The 27,057-nt window shown below is 25.9% G+C and overlaps 1 protein-coding gene across 4 annotated transcripts; it reads right to left on the bottom strand.

Moving 5' to 3' along the window:
* On the bottom strand, window positions 1–27,057 carry LOC113560548 (homeobox protein extradenticle). 4 transcript variants are annotated; one of them, XM_026966484.1, is made up of 10 exons: window positions 26,281–27,057; window positions 25,849–26,059; window positions 19,177–19,250; window positions 8,072–8,322; window positions 5,314–5,504; window positions 5,095–5,230; window positions 4,919–5,015; window positions 2,394–2,548; window positions 2,277–2,324; window positions 1–2,074 (listed from the first exon to the last, which is right to left on the bottom strand). In XM_026966484.1, exons 2-10 carry the CDS (start codon window positions 26,046–26,048, stop codon window positions 1,943–1,945), a joined length of 1,284 nt encoding a protein of 427 aa, XP_026822285.1. In that variant the 5' UTR covers window positions 26,049–26,059; window positions 26,281–27,057; the 3' UTR covers window positions 1–1,942. The 4 variants fall into 4 exon arrangements, with proteins under 4 accessions (XP_026822285.1, XP_026822286.1, XP_026822287.1 ...); XM_026966485.1 differs by having other exon boundaries at window positions 2,400–2,548; window positions 26,281–27,053; XM_026966486.1 differs by having other exon boundaries at window positions 1,941–2,074; window positions 2,256–2,324.

The raw sequence follows: 27,057 nt of genomic DNA, 5'->3' as shown, positions 1-27,057 counted from the left end.
TGTGAAAGTATAACTCGTACATGTTTTTTTTTTTTGTTTGTCGACATACATATTAACGCGGCAAGAAAAATATTTTCATTTTAATACTATTTACGCACAAAGGAATAAAAGTTTATCGACAACATGGATTTACATGACTGGTTTACACAACATAATATAATATTATACAGTATAAAAGAATAAAGTTTTCGATAGACGAAAAAAAATATTTAATAATAAGTAACAATTATTTATTGGGCTTTTCATATGTGTGTAGTAATAGATGAGAAATCCAGATTAATACACCCACGTTCATATACATATTATACACGTATAGTGACTATTTAAATAAACATCTATATGCATACATTACATATAAAAGGACTCGACAATATGAATAGAAATAAATACCACATCTTAATTAGGAGTCTGAAAACAAAATTCTATTCTACTGGATATAATACAAAAATTTACCTTTAGAATTACATTTAAAATTACAAGTATACTAATTTATATAAAATAATAATACAGTAATATATCTAGGTGGTATAGTTTAGAAGACGTATAAAAAAAAATATGTATAAATATTTATAATATGATGTATAATGTATAAGTATAACGTCTTCGAGCAATACTGAAATCAACACACTGTTCCGTATGAAATATAATTATAATAATATAATAAAGGTATACACAATGTTTTCACGCGGACTACTATGAATGAATAACAAATTATATTATTAATGGCGACAGTCTATAAGATTATTACACATACGTTCCATATGTAAAAAATAAATTGTAAGACTCGTGTTCTAATAACTCAATGGTATTAATTTTATTATTTTTTATCAATTTCATAGGCACACCGTGTCAATTTTTTTTGTCACTAACAATAAACATTTTATAATAGTACATAAAAAGTAAGAGAGGGAGAATAGAACTATAATAATAGTTTTTTTTTATTATTATATTTTAATTATTAATAGTAATAATATAAAGCATACAAATATAGCATAAAAATAAAGAGGAAAAATGGACAAAAAAAAAAATGCACATTTCACAGACAACAATTACCTTACAAATATCGTATACATTAAACTGTAATATGTTTCTTATTTTAATTTTTAAAAAAGCATTAAAAATTTAAAGGTTACTAGTCATGGTGCCTTAAAAAATATGCTACTTATTCATTCAATACAATAAATACTAAACAATTATTAACAAAACTCGTTTCATATTTAAAATGTAAATTTTTAAATATCATGAAAAATAATAATATTACCGTGTGTATATCGTATACTTGGTGAAAAAGGAGAAAAACACTGGACATGATTGTACTCGATTTTGATGCATGTGTTGATTTTCCTTTGAGATCACAGATAATAGAAAAATGTGTCAGTAAACATAATCAACAATAATATTATTATCATATTTTTTCTATATAAATTACTAATAATCTGGTGATGTGCATAATATACGTATACCAAAGTTACATGATGAACGATTAACGTTCAAAAAGCTCAAGTTAATATTATCATTTAATTATTCAATAAAAATATTCATATAAATAATGATGATAATAATAATTAATAATAATAATAATAATAATAATAATAATAAGATACTAAAAAATAGTTTCATAATAAAACCGTCTACTGAATTTCAGTATGGTAATCTCAAATATTAGACTAACGTTATTTATACATATACGTTTCCTTATATGTGATGTGTGTTGGGATTAAAATACACACATACACCAAAGGCCTAAGTCTTTCGTTTTCGTCATTACAGTAGATCCATAATAGTAATTAGTTAGAGTGAGATGAGTGTTTTTCTTTTAGAACATACACAAAGTGTGAAGGCCAATTATTCTCACTTGCATATATCTAAAATATTAAGTTAAGCAATCATTTTTATATATATGTAAAAAATGAACAAATTTAGTTATTAAGAACAAAAATGCTTAAGACAATTTTGGGCGTTTTATATCAACGTCATCTGATGAGTCTTCGCTGTCATCGTGCATGCCATGTGTTTGATATTCATGACTTGAGTTCCATCCTGTAGATGGCGATCCAGAGTTTTTAGGCATTGCCTGTTATAAACATAAAAAAAAAAACAAACATTAAATTAAATTCATAAGACAAATTATTATCATACAATATAGATTTATACATCAATAGTTTTTTAATTTTTAATTAACCCTGCAGTAGTATAGAACAATTAGCTTAGTATGTATTTTGACATACATTTAAGGTCTTACTAATTATATTAACCTGTTATTCGCAATCGCTCACCTGGTGTCCCATTGGGTCATATCCTAGACTTCCATCAGAATACTGTGCCTGTAAAATTAATTTTTTGATGAGATGGATACATTTATGAACAATTTTTATGCAATCAATATAACGCACACAAACCTGTGATCCTGACATAGGGGAACTATACTCAGCACCATTTAAACTAAGACTGTAGCCCATGCTGTCTTGTGGACCACCACCAGGAGCTGGAGATAACAAAGGAGTTGGTGTTCCTTGAGAAGCAGGACCCATACTATAAGGGGAAGCGCCTACAAAAATTAAATTATTTTAATATTAGTAAGATAATTAGTATCAAGGATAAAAATTGGTTTAAATATTACATTTAACCTTATGCCATATTAAATAATTACTGGCATAATATACCATATTTTATTCAATCCAGAGCCATTAAAAATAATTAGTTCATATCATTAATGTGCAATAATTTTAAATTTAACTAGTATAACAAGTATTTCATTATACCTCTACTTTTGAAAATAAATTTTCTTGTTATGAATAGTTTTCAAGTTTTTGTGTTAAATTTTAATTCATTACGATAGGATAAATACTAGATATAGATCATTTATATTTTAATAAAAAATATTTAATATTTTTGAAACCTCTAATTGCTTGATGAAGAATTAACTAATTACTTAACTCCATCATCCTATTTTTATATTATTATTTTACACACGTTCTACCAATGACTGGTCCAACAGTGACTGTCAAATTAACAATATGATTACTTGTTATTCTTATTAATATTAATTAAATTGTTGTTAAATATTTGTGGATCAATTAGAAATTAAATTATATTTATATCTTGATCAATAAACCATATAATAAATAATTAAAAACTTTTTGAAATGTCATAAAAATTATTCCATTTTAACTAATCCTTTAATAAACATTTAAAAATTCAATATACAATTACAAATCTAAGAATATAAAGAATTTTAAATGTTTAGGAATAGTATTGCAAATAATAAATAAATAATAATATATTATATACACTTTTAAGTTAAAAGATAAAAGTAAGGCCAATCGTATCAAGTAATTATTAATTAGTTATTGTTTTATTTTCTTAGTGTACACTGGCTCTCATACCCTTATTTAAATTGTTTTGTATCTAACTTTGTGGTTTTTTCCAGGTTTTAACTTTTAACCAATGACACCGCGGGAATAGCTTTTACAATACTTCCGTGGCCACTTTGTGGTTTTAAAATTGTTTATAGACTATGAATACTGTACTCTCAAATGTCATCAAATATTGACCTCGCGTGGTTGATCTAAAGTTTTGAACAATCTAATCTAATATTTAAAAATATATTTCCCAGTTTATTATCATCGTGCAAAATATCCGCATTCAATTATCAATTTATTTCAACCGTATGCAAATCAAATAACTGACTGTGCTAAGTCTATTTACCATACACATTCTGCCTTGTAGGGGTAAGTATACTCCTAATTATTTTTAAGGGGACGCTACATCTGCATAAGTAAGACAGAGATATCACATGCGAGTATTCTTAAATAGAACGCATTTGAGTATTTCACACATTATGTTATTTTAGTATTTTACACAACAATACCTACAGTTATCTTGCTTTAGAATCTTAAAACCATTTCAAAACTATCTTTATTTTTGTTTATTAGTTTATGGTATTAAATATTAATTAAATTAAAACATTTTTTATAGGAATTGAAATAGAATTAAAAAAATTGTTTAAATCACATAGGTAGTTAATTTATAGAGTTAAAAGTACATATTTTGTTAAATAATGTTATTATTTTTAATTTTGTATATTGTGAAATTATTGCTGGTTCCTGATGACCGTTTTCAGAATTAAAGATATTTAGGGTAAAGCTGCCTGTGATAATACAAGATGTATTTAACATTTTTGAGGTTTAAGGAGCCATTTTTCTAAGTTAGGCACTGTATAGTGTATACAATACTAATTGAATATTATTTATTATAAATTATGGTTAAACAATTTGTATCATTAAAATATACTTTATCCATTAACGTATTTCATTTAAAATTTTGAATATTACATAATATTAATTTATGGCGTGGAACCTGACTGTGTAATCATTGGCAGGTGACACCACACCTTTTTATAAAAGAAACAGTGTACAACACGCTCGGGTGAGCGCACGCGCACAGAACGAACACACATGCTCACTTAAAAAAAATATATATATATATATATATATAGATATAAATCGCATTGTATGGAGGGTGTAGTACGGGACAATGAGGAAACCAGGAAAAACCATTCGGGCTGTCAAGCTCAAAGCCAGGGTCTCGGTGATATATTACTTCCATTTGGAGCTTACACCGCCAGTGTGTATATATCGCTATCCAAATCCCTATAGTAAACTTCACCCTTTCCCCATTTACATGTTTTTCTCTTTATGTTTTAAACACCAATAAGGACTACAATCTGTGAAAATATCTCCGGTGAATATAAAATTTCGACCCTGTCAAATACCACCAACGAGAATATTCTAATGCCATTTATTATTGTATCCGCAGTAAATAATATATTTATTGTCAATTATTCATATTAAAATTAAGTTAGAAATGATGTGTCATTCAAGTAGTTATGTTGTATAAGCAAATTATAAATATTTACCGGCAGCTTTCTTTGCAGCGTAAAGGTTTGCTTCTTCTTGAGCTTTACCGATATTTTTTTTATATCGAATTCTTTTATTCCCGAACCAATTGGACACCTGTATCATTTTAAATACAAATATTTTAATATCTATATTCAAAAACGTGAACGGTTTTTATAACTCAAAAAATACGTACTTGTGACACTGTAATGCTACACTTCCTTGCTAACTCTTCTTTTGCCTCCTCGGAAGGATATGGATTGCTTAGATGCGAGTAAAAGTACTCATTTAATATTTCGGAAGCCTGCTTACTAAAATTACGTCTTTTTCTTCTATAAAAAACAAAAAAAGAGATAACACAATAAACATAATTTTATAGATTTATAATATCATCAATGTCTTTTATAACACTAACCTAGCATCCAAAAATCTAGATCTAAGTATCATGACCGCTTCACAAGTACTTTGCTTCAGTTGCATTTGTATGGAAGAAAATTTCTTATGTATTATTTGCACCATTCGTTCGATCTCTTTTGGAGTGATCGGCCGCGTTCTCGATTGTTCTCGTAAGAGATTCATTACATGGGTAGTAAATTCATTACAGGCCTAAAAATGTAGTTATATCGTGAGTTTGTGTCTAAATATATATTATAAACGGTTACTTTGATGTAAGCCGTATGACATAATAATCATTACATTTGATAAATAATATTATTTGGGTCGTAGTTTAAAACTTAATCTCAACATATTTTAGATTTTAAGCCTTATCCTAACGGCATTAAGCACATGATTATATTTATTATAGGTACGTCTAAATGTCCATAACCTATCTGTATGAATATATCCATCCGAAAAACATAATTAATCATTTTTTGCGGTATTTGTTTGATCACACGCCGTTTGTGGAATATCACGATATTAAAATAAATGTTTTTAAATGTCAAACTAAACACAAGACAACACAGGTTCAAGGATATCTACTTTATAACCATTAACATATTATTATTCATCTCGTAGATTATTTTTCATGCAATTTGTCCTGTGAGGTCAACAAATATTTAAATTTGATTTCGAAATGTTTAAGAGAAAGCACACAAATATATAAGTACATGGAACCTGAAACTTATTTAATTAGATATTTAATTTATAAGACTTATCATTGTATTCAATAATAAAAAATTGAAATCCCTTACGTGCAGATCTGGTCGTTAGGCCGATTAATTTCTGGAATAACACGCGTGATATTTCGGTCGCCTCTGTTCTTACATAATAATTACAACGAGTAATCCATACAATTCAAATAATTGAATACTTCAGTAATATTTTTTTTTGTTAATTAAAATTACTGTAATTTATACAATTGATTTAGATTAACTTCGAAATTAATTACATCCATAACAATTTTACTAAGGAAATCATCCATATGTACACTTATTAAATAATATAAACATTGTTGTATTTACCTATCACAAACCTCAAGTTTCAGTGTTTTAACCTTTTAGAAATATTGAATTATTAGTAATTGTATTTAAATTTTTTTTAATACAATAAATTGTAGACTGAGAAATATACAAAATATTTAACACGGCATCAACAGTTTCAAATTAAAACCCATTATCTTGAATAACATTTATTTAAAATTTAAATATTGGTAGGTACACACAGTACCTACATCATTTTTTAATTATTTATGAAATAATTTGCATTCAAATTATGTTTTTTTTTTTTACAGACATCATGAAATATGTTAAAAAAATTAAAAACAATTTGATTTACTAAATCGAACAGGTACCGTATTTTTTTTTTAATAAGTAAATGTGTATCAAGTTTTTACTAGCAAGAAATAATACTAATATATGAGTATTTAATATTTATGAATATACCCACATACCCACATATACATATAATAAAATAAATTTAAGTAACATAAAAAAAAAAATAGTCACTACAATTATATACACATTAGCTATAGACTTTAAAGAAATCGATATGAACTGATTAGTTGAAAGAGAAGACTGGATGCTAACATTGTCAGAAATAAAAGTAATATAATTTAATACATCTATACCTATTAATAATGAAAGAGAGAAAAAAGTTTAACAAAAACATAACATTTTTAGAAAAGATACGAGTAGCATACACTCTAAGGTTTTATCATGTAAACAGGTATCTCTTTCTAACAATGTTGACACTGAAAAACTTATAATATAATATGTGGTACGCGAAGTCCATGTATTATTATTTATTAACTTGTCTGTTACTATGATATTTCGTTTAATCATACAATTTTTATTCAAGATTGTGAACAGAGGTTACAATTATGATTTTTTGTGTATCGATCATTACCCTTTGGAGCAATAAAAATACTTCAAACTTTAACATTGAGGACAGTTTTTGGTAGTAAATTGGTTCCGACAATAGTGCATATGAACTTAAGTAATATAAACTAAAAACGCGCGCGTATGATATGTGCCCATGTGAAACGGGTCTAATTTACATGAAAATTGAAGCATCTTGAAATAGTCGATGTAGAAACATCACAGATAATGGCTTCAGACAAAAAATAAATAGTGATAATATTCTTTAAATTAAATTATTATAATCGATAGCATTTTAAAATATTAAGACTAATTATAAGTATTCAAAAAATATGGATTGCTATACGCATATTATTTTCTATTCACAATACAATTTTCAAAATATTTTGTCTAACATTGAATATTATCTATACCACAGACACATTCACATGTGTTACGCGGTATTGACTTGTAACAATACCTAATATAATATATTTTATATTATTATAATATATATGACATATGCGATGTATCTATTTGACCAAAATTAGATCAACCTATCATATTGCATTATAACTAATAGAAATACAAATAAATTATCAAGTATCCTTATAGAAATAGAGACTTATACATCATCTCCACTTAAAATCGTCTTTTCGTAATTATGATTTATTCTTGAATTAAAATTTAATACGTCATCAATTACAATGACATGGTCAACACCAATATAAAACACTCAAAACCTACTTTACAGTTTGCAGCTGAGCAAAAACTTATATATAATACTACAATAGTACCCATTGAGTAAAATATTAAAGTTTTGAATTGAAATCATTTTAAACTTATCGATAGCTAAAAAATATTATATTTTATTACCTGTTCGTATTTTTCCAGTTCTTGGTGGTAAATTTGTCTGATCTGAGCTAATTTTGCTCTGTAGTCGGAATGCTCGATGGCGTTATCTGGTTGTCCAGGACCGCCTGAAGCTGCGGCTGATGCACTGGCTGCAGCTCCAGCACCACCTCCTTTTTCAGGACCAGCCACTCCTTCAGCAATTAACATGTTATCTAATCGCATTAACTGTGGATCTGGTGGTTCTTCTTCTTGTGTATTTCTTAAACTTAATACTATAAATAAAACAAATCCATTTAATTAATAGTTATTTATATAAAACCATATGTTGCACCCTAAAGAGTTTTAACAATAATAAGTAATATTTTATTTTTTGTTATTAGATAATATATTTCCTTATAAATAAAGAATAAATCTACTCCTTTAAGCCTAAGCTTGTGACATAATATTTAAAATAAACGTTTTAGTTGAAATAAATCCGACAACTTAAGTACTCATATTATGATATTTAAATTAAATAAATATTTTATGGGCACCGTTTCAATTCAATCGACATATCAAACTCGGATTAAAAATATATTAGATTTCGCAAGATACATACATACATAGTCCCCTCAACTCACTTTTAAATGTGTGCATTGATATAATATTTTGTGAAAATGAATGGGTTAGGGATCGTCTACCTATTGTCACCTTTAATTTAGTCTTAAACATAATATAATAATTGATAAACTATATTATCTAAGTAGGATAGTTATTTTATATAATATTTAAACTTATACGTATGGTAATGAATGGCATGATACATGATACACCATGAATGAACTACAAAAATATTCAACTCTAATAACTCTAATAACAGTAATAACATAAATATTTTTCCTTCGATCTTCGATCATAGATTTATATTTAAATTATACAATAATTCAATGAATTTAACCATTGTTTACTCATGGAAAAATTATTTTGATTACAAAATCACTTTTATATAGAAAGTAATAAAAATATTACACAACTGTAACTTAATTTTTTTAATTCGAATATTAAATTATGCTTAATAAATTAATTTCATTAACTGTATTGTTAGTATAATCAAAACTATAAATATTAAACTATTTTAAAATAAATATGCGAACGAATAAATTTTATAAGAAGTTAATCAATGAAAAAACGATTGAATAAAATATAATGTGCTGATGCCTACACGCAATATTTCATTATGTAATTTACAAAATTATAAATATTATTGAAATTTATTACTTTTAATAGTAGCATGATTATCAAAAAAATATTAAGTATTCTTCAATTTTAATTTATAATTAGAATCAATTTATAAAGTAGGTAAATAGTAATGTTAAATACAGCAAATATTCTGTAAATACAGAAAATAACAAAGAAGAATATAAATATTTTTACGTTCTACATAAAAGTACATTTTTTATTATTAAAAAAAGTTATTAATTTACAACAATTATAAATGTATAACCTTATTCTTAATTTTAATAATTATACCTTTTTGTATTTCATATAATTTGTCATCGATTTTTTTTTGTTTAATTTGTGTGTTCGGGCAATATTATAAACAGGCTCAAAAACTTTGTGGAAGTTCTACCGGAACGAAGTAAAATGCTTCTCTTGGCGCAAGAATAATTAAAAATTAAGCAGGCGTTCTCTGTTGCACATTAAGGGTTCTGAATTTACCTTGCATCTTTGAATAAAACAAAGTTTATCTCGTTCAATATTGTTCGTTATGTTATTTACTTTAGACGAATATATAGTTATGCAAGAAACCATACAATAATAAAATAAAGTAAAAATACACTTAGATATTTATTTTTTATCTAAGTGTATTTTTACTTAGATTAGATTCAAGTAAATTTAAATTAAGGAATATTATTGATATAGAACTGTATACGACTAATAAAAGAACTAGGCCCAATACGTAAACACCAGTTTATTATATTAAGTTTTTCTCGCACTTAATAAATAATATACACAATAAATATGTTAAATAGTAAATATGTACCAATATATAACATATATTAAAATAAATGTATGAAAAAAACCAATATTAATCCGGTACGTAGATTTGACATAATATGTTAAGCGTATGTAATACATGAATATGAACGTTTGAAGAATGTGTTCTAGCAAGTGACTAGCAAGTGAAATATTTTTGATTAGCTAAATTATTACATTACTTATCTCAGTCATCTCTCTGGATCTACACGTAATTTTGTAAATTTGGAACACATTAATATGAAGACATAAATCGGACAATATACAATATTGATGAATAAAAATTGAAAATAAAAAATACATGTTATCATTTTAAAATAAGTTGATACTATTTTGTCAAATATTTTATAATATAAATATTTAAATCTCAAAATGTGGAGTATTATATTCTTAAACGAATAAAAACGAATTTTTTTATTGATTATACCTACATTGTTATCATTATATTGCCGGATTTACGATACAGAAATCACCTAGTGTAAATAATATAGAATTGTTACATTTTCATACATAATATTTATTCATAATATTCACATTAGTAAAACAATCTGAGAATCATTTAAAGATTAAATTTCAAAACTAAAAAAAAGAGTGAGAGTAACGTATCATCGCGTGATATTATAGTTTCTGGGAATGAATAGTGGTTTTGCATATAAGGAAATAAGAAAAAACATGGAATCACCCTATTAAGAATAATGAAGTCGTACACAGAGCGTAAAATATAAGAACATTAATAAAACCAAACAGACAGCAATATTATTTAGTATTTATTTCTATATAAGTTATATAATTAAGCTGATTTTTGTCCGAAAACAGTAAAAACCATTTTGAATTGTTTTTTTTTACAAAAAGTTTACAAATTAACATACAATATTTATAAATTAATAAAATCGAACATTCATACATGAATAGGGTCGGAGCCAACAGCTCTTCACAACTGTCACTATTTATAAACTAGTTATTTCTGGTGAAAACATGTGTTCCTCCACACCAAAACACATTTTTGTTCAGATCACATAAATTATATACACACACACACGCACGCACACACACGCATAAACGTTAAACCCTCATATCTCATAACTTGTACACGCAACTTATCACAATTTTTCACGCACACATGCATGAGTAAAATAAACAATAGCAGCATCACCTCCCCATAACATCATAAATCGTCACAAAAGGTGGAAAAGATCTTTCATCGGCCACTTCAAACACACTTCAAGTATTGAAATTAATTGTAAATATTACATATTGTAATGTACACACTAATGTCATCACGATAATTTGAACAAATTTAACATATTTCAAATATCAACCTATACCTATACGTGTTTTTATTTTAAAATTAAACTTTTTAAGTTATCAATAAATAATGTTATCTAATTTTACTGATTAAATTAAATATAAACGACGGTAAGGATAATAAAATGATACGGAAGCTTTGCTTTATATTTTCATTTAAATAATTTAATAATATAATAACTTTTAAAAATAATATAACAAGTAATAATTATTTAACGTTTTATATAATTTAAAATTACGCATGTCAAAATATTATTTATAATTATTTTTTTTTTCAAACTCAACAATGTAACTATGTGTGAAGAATCTTAATATATAGTTATAATATATTACTTGGAAAAAATCTAGTTAAATAATTTTGTTATAAATTTAAAGAATTATTTAAGTCAGTTGTCACTAACTGGGTTCACATTAATAAGTAATTTAAGATTTTTTTTAACTATAGTTAGATAATAAAGTTTCAGGTGTCAAGTCGTTTTGAGTAAATTACAGTTCACCATAGCCCAGCGGGAGAAATAACAGTGTAACTGCGGGATATCTAAAGAATCTGTGGCGATAACTTAATATCTTTAAGGTCAACGATGTGTTGAACGGGATTTGACTTGAAAGTCACTAAGGTAAATTACCTAGTAGTAACTAGCATTTAAAAAAATAATAATATTGTATAGGTACATTTTACACGGACAATATTTTTTTCAAAAAAATTTTTTATTTATAATTTTTGTAACTTTATCCGTAATCACTTGATTAAAAATAACTATTATTATTCGACAATTGAATAATAAATTAGTTTTTATACTTTTACAAATGTTCTTCCGTTATGGGAACATGTTTTTTTTGTTATATTCACAATAAAAGTAATTCTGACTAATATCAAACAAGAACTTTATTATATTTTCTTACAAACAGGCTAAATATCACGTGATATGATAATTATTCAAAACCGTTTAGAATTTTTAGATGCATATAAACACTAAAACACTTTGAAAATTCAAAACTGTAATCATATACGTATAGAGTATACAAGAGTTTATACGCGGAAAAGATTAAGAAGGATTTTTCGAACACCCCATGCGTTTCGCAAAAGATTAGTAAAGCAATGGTAGCAGTATGAGTAGCAAGAGGTGATATAAAAAGTTCGCTGGAATGTTTTAAGTTTTAATTAAACAATTGTTTTTTTAGAGTAAATATTTCAGTCAGAGCAGACATTTGTATAAAACAGTTGAAGGCGTGCAAGGGGCTCGCGTCAAGGCCGGGCGACCAAAGAGCGAGGAGGAAACGCGGCGGTGCAATAATATAAAACAGAATAAAACGCGAATTGGAATTGAAGACGAAGAAAAACATGTACGCGCGCAACACAATATCAGCCGGTGCGGAATGGCACTCGGCTGCCAGGCCGCCTTTTTCCCGTCCGTCCGTTTCCCTCCCGTTAGGTATTGATTTGTTCCAAGGACCAGCGCGCCCCATCCCCTCCGCACCACACCACACCATGAAACCATTACAACCGTTGCTGCCACCGCCACCGCCGCGACGACGACGTTGCTTCAGTCATCCACACATACCAAAGTCTGTCATTCTTTAAATGTATAATAATAATAATATTATACGTACAAAAATATTATAATACATGCAATTTAACAAAATTATAAATACGGATGCAATATGCACAGCATTTTCAACGATTATCGGCATAAACCCATAATTATTGCCAAAGATTATTGTTTACTATCATTAGATCCAAGAAGATCGATACAGGTTATTACTTATTTTGGGTTTCATTTTTTTAGGTCTGGATGCGCATGTAAAATAGGAAACGCCGACGTCGACAAACGTGAACAGATGTCAAGCCATTGTCAACAAGGCACGGACACGTCTGACAACTGAAACACATCGATCGGACTCCGTAAACATTAAATGCAATACGTGACGAGATTTGTAGGGGAAAAAATACACACCGTTGTATCATAATCGCGTTCCTTGTACTGTTTTACACGTTTCCAATATTCTACGAGAGACCAAACGTATTACATTATTACCCCTGAAAATAGGGGAACCGCATGTGGCGTTATTATTATTTTTGACGGATACGCACATGTTATCATACGGTCTGTCGCAATGCGGGATACTTTCTACCCTTTGCAACAACTGCGCACATTATTTCTTCAATAAAATCCCAAAGCTACCATTTTACGTTCTCGATAAGAATATTAAGTTTTACTGAAACGTGTGGAGGGTATTATACCATTTTAGTCTATACGCATGAAACCATCATATAATATTTTGAATTTTTGTTCGTGAACAAGACTGTTATTTATAATAAATAATATAGTATGTTGTTTTTTAATAAACTTAGGTCATAAAACTATCAATTTTTTCTATTTGACTTCGAAGTATGTGAGATATTAGAAAAATATATTATTATAACATTTAATTATTGTTTTTACAATAAAAATAACCCAAATTAATACATATTAAAATATTGTGTTATAAATTAGTGTTACGGTTGTAATAAATGTATATATTTTAATAATGATCATATTAAAGAAATTAATAGTAACAACGAACAAAATATTTATGTATACATCGAAATTCGACCAGCTGTACCAATATTGTTAAACCCAGTAAAAAAAGATTGTTTAAGTAAATAACAGTTATGTTAAAAAGCAATTTTCAAAATTAAAAACCATAGTCTATAGTATACGATTTGCTAGTGAAATTAAAATATATGAAAGAAAATTATTACTATGTAGTAATAATACTATGAAATATATTATACCGTTTTAAACTAGGTATACAATGTTAGAAAAGCATTAATAATATAGAATGTATCTTTTACAACACCAATAAATAATAGTTAAAAATAAAACACTACTTTTATTATTTTGTATTATAATATACAAATTGAATGTTTAAAAAATAAATAGATAATTACTTTACCGATGCGGACATTTTTAAACTAAATTACATTATTTCCTATAATGAACTAGAAAACTTGAATAGAGGACACGTTTTTTTAGTATGAAATTAATAAATTAAAGATACAATTAAAACTTCCAACATAATACATAGTTTGAACTTTTATTACTATTTCAGTTAAAATTTATATTTTGGCAATGAGATTCAATTTTAATTCACGATTTTTTTCCAATATATATATATATATATTTAAGATTTTGAATGTTGATAACAATAACATTAAAATAGTTTTAACTAGTAAGAAATCGTATTTTTTTTTAAAGTTTTCCTTTATCTTTGTTGAACACAGCATGTAGGGGATTATCTTGGACATAATAACTTATTACCGTTTGCATGAAATGTGGGAAGGGTGGAAGGACGAGAGGAGGTAGACAGACTGGACCCTGGAATCCCCACTTAGAATGACTGCCGCTAGTCCTATACTGTCATTGAATTATTCATGAGCCACTCAGACGAAGTTCAAATTTAAACCATGCGTTACAATATTGCTTTTATTCACAAACCCGCGCGTATATAATATGCACAAATACAAAAAAAAAACTGCTAAAATATGCTAATTTATGATATTAAATATCCATTGATTAATGTTATATATGAAATTTTTTTTATTCTAACGATAAATTGGTAATAAGAACGGATTTCAAACAAAGAATTTTTCTGGTTTGATAAAATTATTTTTCATTTTTCTTAAAAAAAATGTGGTAATATAAAACTACAAAATTCATTGACCTCGGAAAAAATGATTGTGATAAAGAGAAAAATAAAAGAAGGTATGAGATGCCATGACAAATTGTATATTTCTTCATAAAAACATATTGTGTCGATACGCTACTTTCTACATAGAAATCATGCATGAAACTGATTTTTAGTCTATCGTTTTATGAACCAAGTGAGATCTTTATATACATGATAAACCTATATTATATAATGAACATTGAACAATAATTAAAGTCTAATATGAGTACATAAAAATAAAATAATTAGTAAAAGTTAAAACGGTAGATTAAAATATGTAAAAAGTTAACCTAGACCATTGTTTTCAATCCGATTTGAATTACAATTTGTAATAACTCATTATTCCAAAATAATTCATCTCCGAAAGATACAAATAAGATAAAATACTTTTAGAAAAAATAAAACATTAATTAACTGTTTACTATAAGATTTGTATATTTTTTAATTTTAATATTATAATATTATGCATTTAAAGTAAAATTAAAATATTGTTATACGTGTAGAAAATTTAAATGGCTAGGTTAATAGTAATTTTATGTCGTAAAAAATATAAATGAAATATAGAGTTAGAAATGTTTTTGAACATATAAACAATTATTAATATTTTATATATAATATTATGTGTATAAATTAAATGCAACTGACATATACACAGTATTCAATCAATGCCAACGTGATAAACATAATTAATAATACGATTTAAGATTCACTATTTTAATGAATCAGATAATTAGAACTAATGACCATGAAACCGTCATATTATTCTTTTTAACAGAGGCGGCTTACAACAAAGAGAATAGAAGGAATAGTGAAACGTAATGTAAGTATTGATGCTTTTGGACTAACGGTTAGAATACAAAAATAATATATACATTAGTATACATTTTATTTACAGTTCAATTATTTTTATTATATATTTTATTATCTATTACTTTAAAAATAAAATTAAAACTTAATGGTTTATAATTGTCTTATACTATATACGTATTATACAATATTTAACAACTTAAATCGATTTCAATAATCTCAATAGCCAAATTGCATAAGACATTGAAACATTTCAAAGAAGTTATTACAATCTGCCATCTGGTATAAACCTAAAAAAGAAAGGATGCTCGGTACTACAATATTCGTTAGGTCGTTCATCACAGTAAATATTAAACAAATTTTCAAGATATATCATCGGTGTGTTTTTTTTTTAAAGACGTTGGTCAAGTTAAATTTTTTGATTTCATTTAGATACTTAGGCGAGACATACGTGGGGTGCCCCGGCAGTGGATGAGCATAGTGTGAGGCAAACCGGCAGGTTTAATATGCACAAAGAAACCAGTTCTAAAATATTTCATACCTACTGGTCCAGGGATGCTCAACAGTCGTTATAATATTGTTCGAAGTGAGTGATTCAACAATTATTATTATCCGTGTCGAGCCATACAAATAATTATAAAAATAAAAATTATACTACATGTATTAATATTAATCAGATGTGTTTAATTTGCATATTCAAATTATGATTTTATATGAATTATTATTTAAACTCAACAAACACTTTCAAAAAATAATACTGGTAAGGAAAACTTACATTAAGCATTATACAATAATAATAACCAGTTAAATATTTGGAACCATTGTAGCATTAGTCGATCCTGAACAAGCGCATGCTGTGACAGAGTAGTCAGTCTGACCAACAATTCAAACAATGAAGAATCTATTTCAATAGGAAACATGATTTCCCCCTCCAAAAAAAACAATAAATTTATACCAATTACAGTATAATATAATATAGAGTTGTTTGAAGTTTAAACAGATGGAATATGCAGAATGTTATTAAAAAACCACAATTTATTTTATTTTTAAGTTTTACCAAGCCAACTTTAGGGCTTTATAGTTAAAATATTTAAACATTGTATTAGATTGTGTCAAAATTAAGTTACATGACGTACATATTATAACACAACATATTTTAATTATATTAAATCTATTAACTAGAACGTGTAGATAATCTATTGGTCTTATTAAAATTTTTTAATTATTTAATTTTTGTAGCTGCCAATATTTAGCTATCTTATGTATTAATTGATTTCTTTGTTATCATATTATTACTATATTCGTCAATTTTTTATATCCATGTTAAACTGCGTATAATAAACTACTACTACTACTAATAATAATAATAATAATAATAATAATAAAATAGAACTATTTTTATTTTGAAGTTTTTTTTATATATTTATGGTTCAAATTAAATAATTACAACTTAAAATGGGAGTTATAACTTATTTATAACTAAGACTTGCGAATAAATTATGCTTATAATTAATACTTATTATTATAGGTACCTCGGGGTATTATGTAATTGTATAATATAAATTAAAGAAAACCATTTCAAGTATTTTACAAATATTATTTACTAATAATGAATTATAATATCTAAATAAACTTAGCTGTAAAAACGATTATCGTATATATAGATAAAAATATTTTTTAATTCTAATTATATATTATATTAGAAAAAACTCACTATGCCTATTAACAAAATATTATTTCGTGCTAATAAAATATTAGATCTTAGGCGTTGAGAATAATATACATGTATTTGGATTTAATTGGAGATAATTAAAGATTAAATTTTACATGAAGTCTCCACTAAAATTGTTACACTTAATATATATTTTTAATTTTAGTGTATCATACTTTATGGTTTATATATTATGTATGAGTAATTATTATCAACATAAACATTAATTGTTTAACAAGCACATTTTAATCTAAATATAATTTAAAAACGTATCTGCGAAAATTTCTGAGGCAATGCATTTATTCAGTTTTCAATTTAATCAGTTGTTTACTAATTATTATTGTATTATTATTTATTTATGATATTATAAGAGTAGATATTTATACTCATTTAAAATTTTGGAATAGCTACTTAATTTAAAAATAGATCAATTCAATTATATCATAAATATTACGGAAAGACTATTTCTTAATCAAACAATGGTTAAATTAGTTTATAAATTATTAAACATTACAAATAAAGATTAAACATATAAAAATTTAAAATGCTGAAAATATTTTTTGAAAATTTAGGGATTAGAAGAAACACCCTCTATTTAATATCTTCCATTTTCGAGTCTACTCTGATAATGTCCAATATTAATATTTTATAAATAAATATTAAAAAAAGGATCGCAATAATGGTAGATTTATGAACTTAGTATATATAAAAAAATAATAATCAATAACAATCTATTTTCAATACTTCGACTAAAAAGTTAATTTAAAGCATATATTTATTATTTATAATATTTTTTTTTTACATTAATCAAATTTTTGATAATTTTATTCTGTTTATCAAAGCAAAACATGGGTGTACAGTGTATATTTATTATGAAACACCTTTTAGGTAACCATATTATAATAGCAAGTCATTATTCAACGATGAGAAATAAATCTCACCAAGTTAAAAGTTCTAAGAATCATAGATTCTAACCATAATGTAAGAATAATATAAAGATTTTCATTTTGTAAAAACTATAGAATTAAAACGCTTTGAATATTGATGAATGCTTGTCTGATAAGTAAAAAAATATTAAAATTATATTAGGTATTATGAAATATATTATATTTAATTTTAATTTTATAGTAGGTATTTGTATAGTTTTGAACCAGTCACAGTGTAGGAATTGCGAAACGTGTTTGGTATGCTACTTAATTACTGCACAAATCAGATGGAATAAAAAAAAAAATATCAACTGTCATGGTTCTTTATTATCAATATATAAATTAAAGTTTACATACAAAGAGTGAGAGGGGGATCAGTAATTCCAGGCGCGGTGGACGCCCATCAAACCAGAAAAAAAAAATACAATTTTCAATGTATTTTGATATTGGTTTTAGTATTTTAGCAAAATCCTACTTTATATTTTATAAACTATATTAATTAAATTTATGAATACATGAAAATACTAATAATACTACCTAGTATTCAAAATCAAATGACTATAAGTATCATAAATAAAAAAATTCATTTTTTTAACTGGTACTCATTATTTAGTTTATATCAAAAAATTAAATAAATAAAAATTACTTACCAGTTTTTTCCTTGATTTCGCATAAAACGCTGAATAAAGAAGGTTTCATTCGGTGACAATTTAATGTGTGTTTTCTGTAAAAATAAAAATTTGATTCTTTAATATAACTAAATATAAATACCTTCATTTTATACATTAGTTTATATTTTTATCCTGATTATTTGAAATAAACAAAATTGCAATTAATAGAATGAATAGTGATGGTAAAAATTATTTTTGAGCTTAATATTTATTTTTAAAGTAATTTATCAGGTAGAATAAAATTTATTTAATTAGTATATTATGAGCATCCTCAGGTACATAATATTTTATCAAATAAACTTAACATACCTATATTAAATATTAGTTGTTATTAAATACTTCGACTAATTAGATATCAAGGGTAACAAACTATGTAAATAAATCAAATAATTACCTTTTTTTACAGAATTGTCAATACTACTTATATAGTTATAACTTATAGTTTTTGATAAAATAATGTATATTAAGTTTAAAAAGGTATTATATGAAATCTATAACATAAAATAATGAACACCTTTTATAAAATACTATTAAGATAAAATTATAAGATCATTAAATATTTATCTATAAACTGTATTGAAAGTCATAAAAATTTAATGGACGTAATAAAATAATTAACCTAACGAATTAAATTATATTTATATCTTAAATCGAATTATCATAATATAGCATATTATAGTTTTATCTGTATTAATACAAAATGTATTTCATAACTAGAAATAAGTTACATTTTACAGCGTATCTTCTAATAACATAATATTGTAAGTATGTCGAAAGATTATTTCTCGAATTTCACTAGTATAAAGTCAGTATATAGGTACTACTATGTTCCTGGTAAATATCCAATGTGTAGGACGTAGGTAAATTGTATAACAATGGTAGCTGAGAAAATATAAATGATATACTTATTTTTAATTTATTTAATTTTTGAATACACGATTTATACAATTTTTAGATTTTTCTTATAAATAATGTTAACGTGTTTGTCGTGTATAAAATTCCATCCAAGTTCAGTTAAATTTGAATATTTAGCACAGCACAAATCACGAATATTAGAAAAACTTCTACACAACAAAATTAATATCTAAAGAACCTAAAATTTGACATCTATAAGTCATAAAAAATTACAATTTGACTCAAATAATTATTATTGAATCAAGTATCTATCAAATATGAATTAATAAATTGACTGATTTCACAAGGTAGTATTTTATTTAATAAACTTAATAAAACCTATATGTTTATGATATGATCATACATTTATAAAATTAACTAGCTTATAAAATAAATTATTAGTATTTATCATACTAAGAAAATTATAATCGTAATAAATAACTCGTTACTCCTTAAATTTTATTTTAGTTAACCCATAACTATTTTTCTTGTACTGAGCGAGCTGATAGAACAAAATGTCATCAGCCATCATCGTATTATTAAGAATATTATTACTATTTAAAGCAATATTATCGCGTTTGAAATCTATGTCCAATTTCCTATTAAAAGGGGTATAATGTTATATTAATAACTTTTGCTTCACAAAAAGTAAACCCACATGGCCACATGCATTTTGAACATCAATAAAAATTAAATATTCATATCTTAGTATAAAACTATTCAAATATTTATTAATTTACTTTTAGAATATAAAAATTATTTTAACAAATGTAATCTAATCTTTATAAACTTGTCAAAAAAAAATTATTTGATGACAAACGAGCCGAAAGTATTACCATACAATTTGTCCGTAATTTATCCAAGGCCTAGCACCTATAAAACCCAAATTAATGCATGTAATAATTTTTATAACAACCGTATGTTGTATAACACTAATGCCTAGAATGGCTTAACCCCTTCCCCCAACAAAAATTAAATTTATAGGTACATCTATAATATTGGTTGGACGAGACATATATTATTTAGTTATTCTTGGTTTATTAATAATTAACAACAAATAAAACGGTATATTAAACTAGCATGCTTCATTTTCAAAATTAGGTACATTCTTAAATGTATTTAATTGTTTTCGTTTTACAAGGGTAAATGTATGAAAAGATAAAATTGAAAAAAATATTTGGATGTAGAACATTGGATTTTCTAACTTGAGGGGAAAACTTTCAAGCTGTGATGGATATTTCGGGAAAAATTGATAATTTATTGTTATCTGCCCAGAAGGTGGTTTTGGGCACATTTAACAATTTAATTTTAATATTCAATTATACACAACTAAGTTAAAATAATCATTTATAAGTTAGGTATTTGTAATTAATAAGTCATTTTATGTAATATATTATAAATTATAATGATATAAAGTAAAAATAATTTAATAACAGGAATAATATTGTTATGTACATCAACTATTAATATTTAGAATGTTTTATAAATGGGTATTTTTAGAAATACCTGTATTTTATCGCATGCATATTCTATATACATTTATTTCATAATATAGCAGAGAACCTACCTACTACCCAGTATAATTTATACACTATACACGCAATACGCCACTTCAACTTTTCCCTCAAATCCACCATTGCTTCGAAGTACAATCATTAATTATAAATACTTACTATAATCGATGGTACAAGTAATAAAGATGATCAATAGATTCACAAATTTGGTTTTAGCATAGTTAAAAAATAATATATACTTAACATATAAATGTTAAAAACCTAATATTCTACTGTAGACTTTCTACAATGCCCAAGTTGTAATTTGATCAATAAAAAATAATAAGATAAATTATTAAATTTGAAGCTAATTTTAGAATAAGCTCGAGAACTGGATAAAGACTAAAAAAACAAATAAAGGGTTGTTTACACTGTATTTCATTTGTACATTTTTACGTTTTACGAAAAAAATTTTAATCAATTTCATACCAGTAGTAAACAGAGGTACTGCATTAGTATATTTTTTTTTACATAACTAAAATAACATCATTTTTTTTACAAAAACTGAACAATTAGCTAATAGAAAAATAATACCACGAAAAAAATTGTAACTATACAAAAAATATAAGATACTTCGATTGAAACAAAAAAAAAAAAATACGATTGTAAAAGCAATACTCGGAATCTAAAATGATCTCTTAGTTATTGCGCAACTAATACTATAATGTCATTGTTAAAATGATAAATCATAAAAGAATTTTAGGTTCAAAATAATTATTAGATTATTTAATGTTTTAAAATTACATAATATATAGAAGAATAATTATACATAATATGCTATTTTAGTAAATTTTAAATCTAAATTTAATATTTTACGAAGTTGTATAAAACAATTATCGAAGTTCTCAAATATTTATTTTGACAATTATACAATGCATATAAATAAAAGTATAAAAAAATAATCATTGATAAAATTTAAAAAAAATCACAAGCAAACAAAACTAAGCATATAAGTGGAAAAGCACACACCGGACAAGTTATTGTGGGTAACACTGAGTTGAGTACAATTATATCTACTTAAAATAAAATAAATTATTTGTAGAAATAATATATCAAATTTATTTGATTATTCTAAATGTTTAATGGAATAATCTCTTTTAAATCTCTTAAGTGTTAAACATTTTTTTCCCTAGGTCTACTTACATGTTTTATCTCCAAATAATTTAAGAAATTAAGAATAAAATTAATTTAATAACTTTATTTTATTTAAAAAGTAACTTTAGAAAATATTTTTCTTATAACAATAAATCAAAGAAAATAGTTAAATTGTATTTTTAAACCAAATTGTACTAATAAGTAATGGACATCCTAAAAGTATAATAATATTGATCGAATAAATATACATATAGTCAAGTTCTATTACATACATAACACTAAAGACAAAAATACATGACGTTTTTGATGAGCAACTGGCAACCCCTATTTTCCAGACCAAGCTGCATCTGAAATTTATCTAAGAAAATCAAAAAAAAAAAAAAGGGTCATTCGAAAACCGTTCTTGAAATTTAGTTGATAGTCTTTACTTCCATCTTATATTATTATATGATTACTGATTACTATACATTTTTTCTTTAACTTTTAATAAAATGTAATTAAAGAAACTACTTCTTTATAGATTCTCAGTATAACTAAAAATTTAAGATCTTGAAATTTTTTATTTTTATTTTTTTCTTCTTTGAAACTTGTTCATGTATTTTTAAAATTGTATGTATCAAATTTTTAAACTGGAATTTGAGTCTAGATAAAATTATAATGAAATGATCTTACAAATTATTTTAGTGTAATGAAATGTATTAATAAATATTAAATTAATATTAATAATAATATTGGTTTTTAACTAGTTCTGCATTCTAGTATCTTTTGATTTATTAGAAACCTGGCACTTAACAATGACTTTTAAATTCCCATTATTAAAAATTACATTAAATTACCTATTATTGGAAACATTTTAAGTACAATTAATAAAATTAAAAAGAGCCTAACATAATAAATCATCTGAACCTCTCAAGTCAATTAAAACAAGGTCATAAACACAGAACAATTAAACTGGAACTAAATTATTAGCTCCTTACATAATATCTAATTAACTGTTATTTCATAGTTTTATCATTCTTAAATTTTTTTTTATTATTATTTATTAATATAATTTTTATGGCATAATAGTAATATAATAATGCCTATGCAATCATATATTATTCATTTTAAAGTTTAATTTAAACTCAATAAGTTTAGATGGAAAAGTGTTCAATAACAATTAACAATAATAAACAAAAAAAAAGAATACTATACTCTATCCAGTGAGAGAAGACACCAATCTACGCATCCCCACACAACACCATGCCACCAATACAAATTTCACTATGGTTGAGTGTTGCGTGGGATGCGCAAAACAGATTTAGGTCGAACAGCAAAATGCTCACTAAACAGAGTATAACTATGCACAAATTTGTTTTACTGAATATGATAATTTATTGTCATCATTGTATTATTCTCTCGTTTTTTAAAAGTAATTTTCCTAACACAGTTTTTATTTTATCAACGTTTTTGTTAATAACTTAAATATAAAATAATAATATAAATTAGAAATTCGGAACTAGTCAACTTCCAGTCAACAAAAAAGGTCAACTGGAATAATTCAATTGTATTCATAGAAAATATAATATAATTTATACATAATTCTAGTAGAATTAATTACATTACATTATAATATAAATTTGTTAAACTCCTCTATTACAATATTGAACAATGTGTTGTTCAATCTTTCATGATTATCATAAAATCCGACAACCATATATTTCAATTTTATATAAATGAAAATAAGTTAGTCAATAAAAACAGAATATTGGAACTTTTATCAGATATATAACCAGAAAAATATTGAAATATATTATTAAAATAACCAATAGATCAAATATTTTTTACTATGAATAAATGTGACGTATCAAAATATTAAATTTGACAGAAAAATTTTTAAATGCATAGAAGCTTACAGCAATTAATTTAACAACCAGAATTTTTTAAACCATCTTTATAATTATTAAAAAATTTACAAAATATATTCATCAAAATTAAATAAGTATTACCTATTTATATTTGAAATTAATACTGTTTATACAGTAAACGGACCTACATGCATTTTTCACAAAATGTATCATCTATGTTATTCTTATAATTAGAAAATAAAGTACTAGGAAAATTATGAGTTTGACATTTTATAAATAATGTAATGGATATTTTATCGATGATTTTAATCAATACTATTAACACTGCTACATACTGTGTCACCTACTAAAAGATAGCCAGCATCAAAATAGGTATTACCTATACAAAATTAAAATAATCAAGATATTTATAATTGTACTACCAAAATAGGCAAGTGTTTAAAATTGGTCAAGAACTCAGTTGTTTTATGTTATGTTGATGAATTAATTTAAAAATAAATCAAAATGATAAGTTGAATAAAACTAATGATAATACCTACTAATCATTTTTAGGAGCAAACTGAGACTAAAACGTCACTGGAATTTAGATCTAGAACGGCCACATCTATATATTGTTTGTAAACAAAAAATATATATATATATAAATTCACCACTTTTCACATTCTCCCTATTTTCAATAAAAATCTTAATATTGAACGTATAACTTATGTGACAAATTGTGATCTTTTAGCTCATTTATTTTAAATATCTTCATAAGTATTTTTAAATTAAGACAAGTATTTTTAAATGTTCACTTATTACAGTTAAATTGTAAATAATTTCATAATTATTAAGTTCAGCAAGTGCATCTTTTTCATACACCATAATAATCAAAAAATATAAACATATTATCCGAAAATTTTTATTTTGTTACAACCACTGTCCACAGGCCACATTAGACACTAGTTCACCGGGAAATATTCCGCTTGGTTAGGTCTGACCCTGACAATGTTTCTAATATAATACAAAAACACTTTCATATATTAAGAAAGGAGTTAATAAAATGTATTAGAAAATAAGCTAATATATAAATGCATAGCTAGTAAATTAATTAGATATTAAGTTAATAAAAAGTAGGAAGTATTAGAAAATGGGAAAACAATTGATTTAAGTAGGTACCAATAATTTTAACGATAAACATTAAGTAAAACTGAAATATTAAGAGAATAGCCCCTTAAGTGTATATATACATAATATACATAAAATAAGTATAATTCAATTACCTAGCTTGAGCTTCATCTAAGGACTGATCAGTAATGTTCATTATTTGCTGTAAAATTTCACCAATATCTTGTTTACGAGTGTCTTGATCAGGTGGCGTGGGAGCCCCGTGGTTGGGATCAACAGACGACATCCCATAAGGTTGTGGCAACATCGCACTGGTTGGGTGCATCATGCGGTTATGTTCATCCATGCTATTCATTTTGACAAATTCTAAAATTGTACGTAAAAGTTCAATTAGGTACCTAATGTAAGTAATTTCATCAATCCTAAACACCATTTGGATAATCAAACGGAGAAAAAATATAGCCCATATAGATATCTTCCTAGGAACTTATGGATGAGGGAGGTTAGCTAAAGGGACGATGTGAATGTATTTAGGCATATCATATTATAGAATATGATGAACGTCGGCACACATTTGGTGTACTTACATTTCGACTAGTCTGTGCAGATGCAGAACGTCAGCGGCATAACAGCGTAGAACCGAAGAGATCCTGTACGGCGTTCCGGAAGTCTAACGGTACAGACGATCGCTTTCCACGGCAACGAAGTTCGCCGGCATGAAGTAGTTATGCACACGAGCACAGGAAACGCACACGGACGTCGACGATTATTACCGTAATGATACGATACTACTACGTACCATACGCACGGCAGGTATTATGTTTTCATTCCTGACGTGGACGAAATTTCAGCGGGGAAATGACGAATCATCAGGGTAAACGGAGAGAAACAGATGAAAAGTATAGCGATATAATATTATTAAACCGAGACGACGACGACGACGGCGATTCACACGGACTGTGTGGAATATTCCAGACACGTACGAGGAGAGGGTATTCGGAAAACATAAACGCCTAATCGGTGCGATTAATTAATAAAAAAAATATTATAGAAGAACGGCGGAGAAGACGACAGCGATGAGGACTACGGTGACGATGACGGCAACAATAACAGTGAAATTAATTCGATAAAAATAATAAACGAAACAAAACAAAACAAAACAAAAGAAATATGGCCGTAACGCGAAACGGTACGGTCGAGACGCGGACAACTGGGATTGAGAGCTGTCTCGGCGCCGGTGGCAGAGCGGTTCCAGATTTCCCAGTACCCGGGGATGGTGGTGGGGAGCCCGGCCGTCGGAATGCCGTCAGCCGGCCAATGGCGGGTCCCGCTTTTGCGTCGCGGGTGACGGCGGCGATACGACC

The sequence above is a fragment of the Rhopalosiphum maidis genome, chromosome 1, assembly GCF_003676215.2.
Source record: "Rhopalosiphum maidis isolate BTI-1 chromosome 1, ASM367621v3, whole genome shotgun sequence".
NCBI lineage: Eukaryota > Metazoa > Arthropoda > Insecta > Hemiptera > Aphididae > Rhopalosiphum > Rhopalosiphum maidis.
The sequence above is the reverse complement of the archived record's forward strand: the minus strand, read 5'-3'. Positions and strand labels throughout refer to the sequence as shown.

What these genes read in the sequence shown, in the direction of transcription:
- LOC113560548 (XM_026966484.1), bottom strand. Translation starts at nt 26,048, where the DNA reads ATGAATAGCATGGATGAACATAACCGCATGATGCACCCAACCAGTGCG. An exon ending in TGTCAGGATCACAGGTTTGT is followed by an intron (nt 2,325 to 2,393) that starts GTGCGTTATATT and finishes TTAATTTTACAG; the next exon opens with GCACAGTATTCTGATGGAAG. An exon ending in ATGACCCAATGGGACACCAG is followed by an intron (nt 2,075 to 2,276) that starts GTGAGCGATTGC and finishes TGTTTATAACAG; the next exon opens with GCAATGCCTAAAAACTCTGG.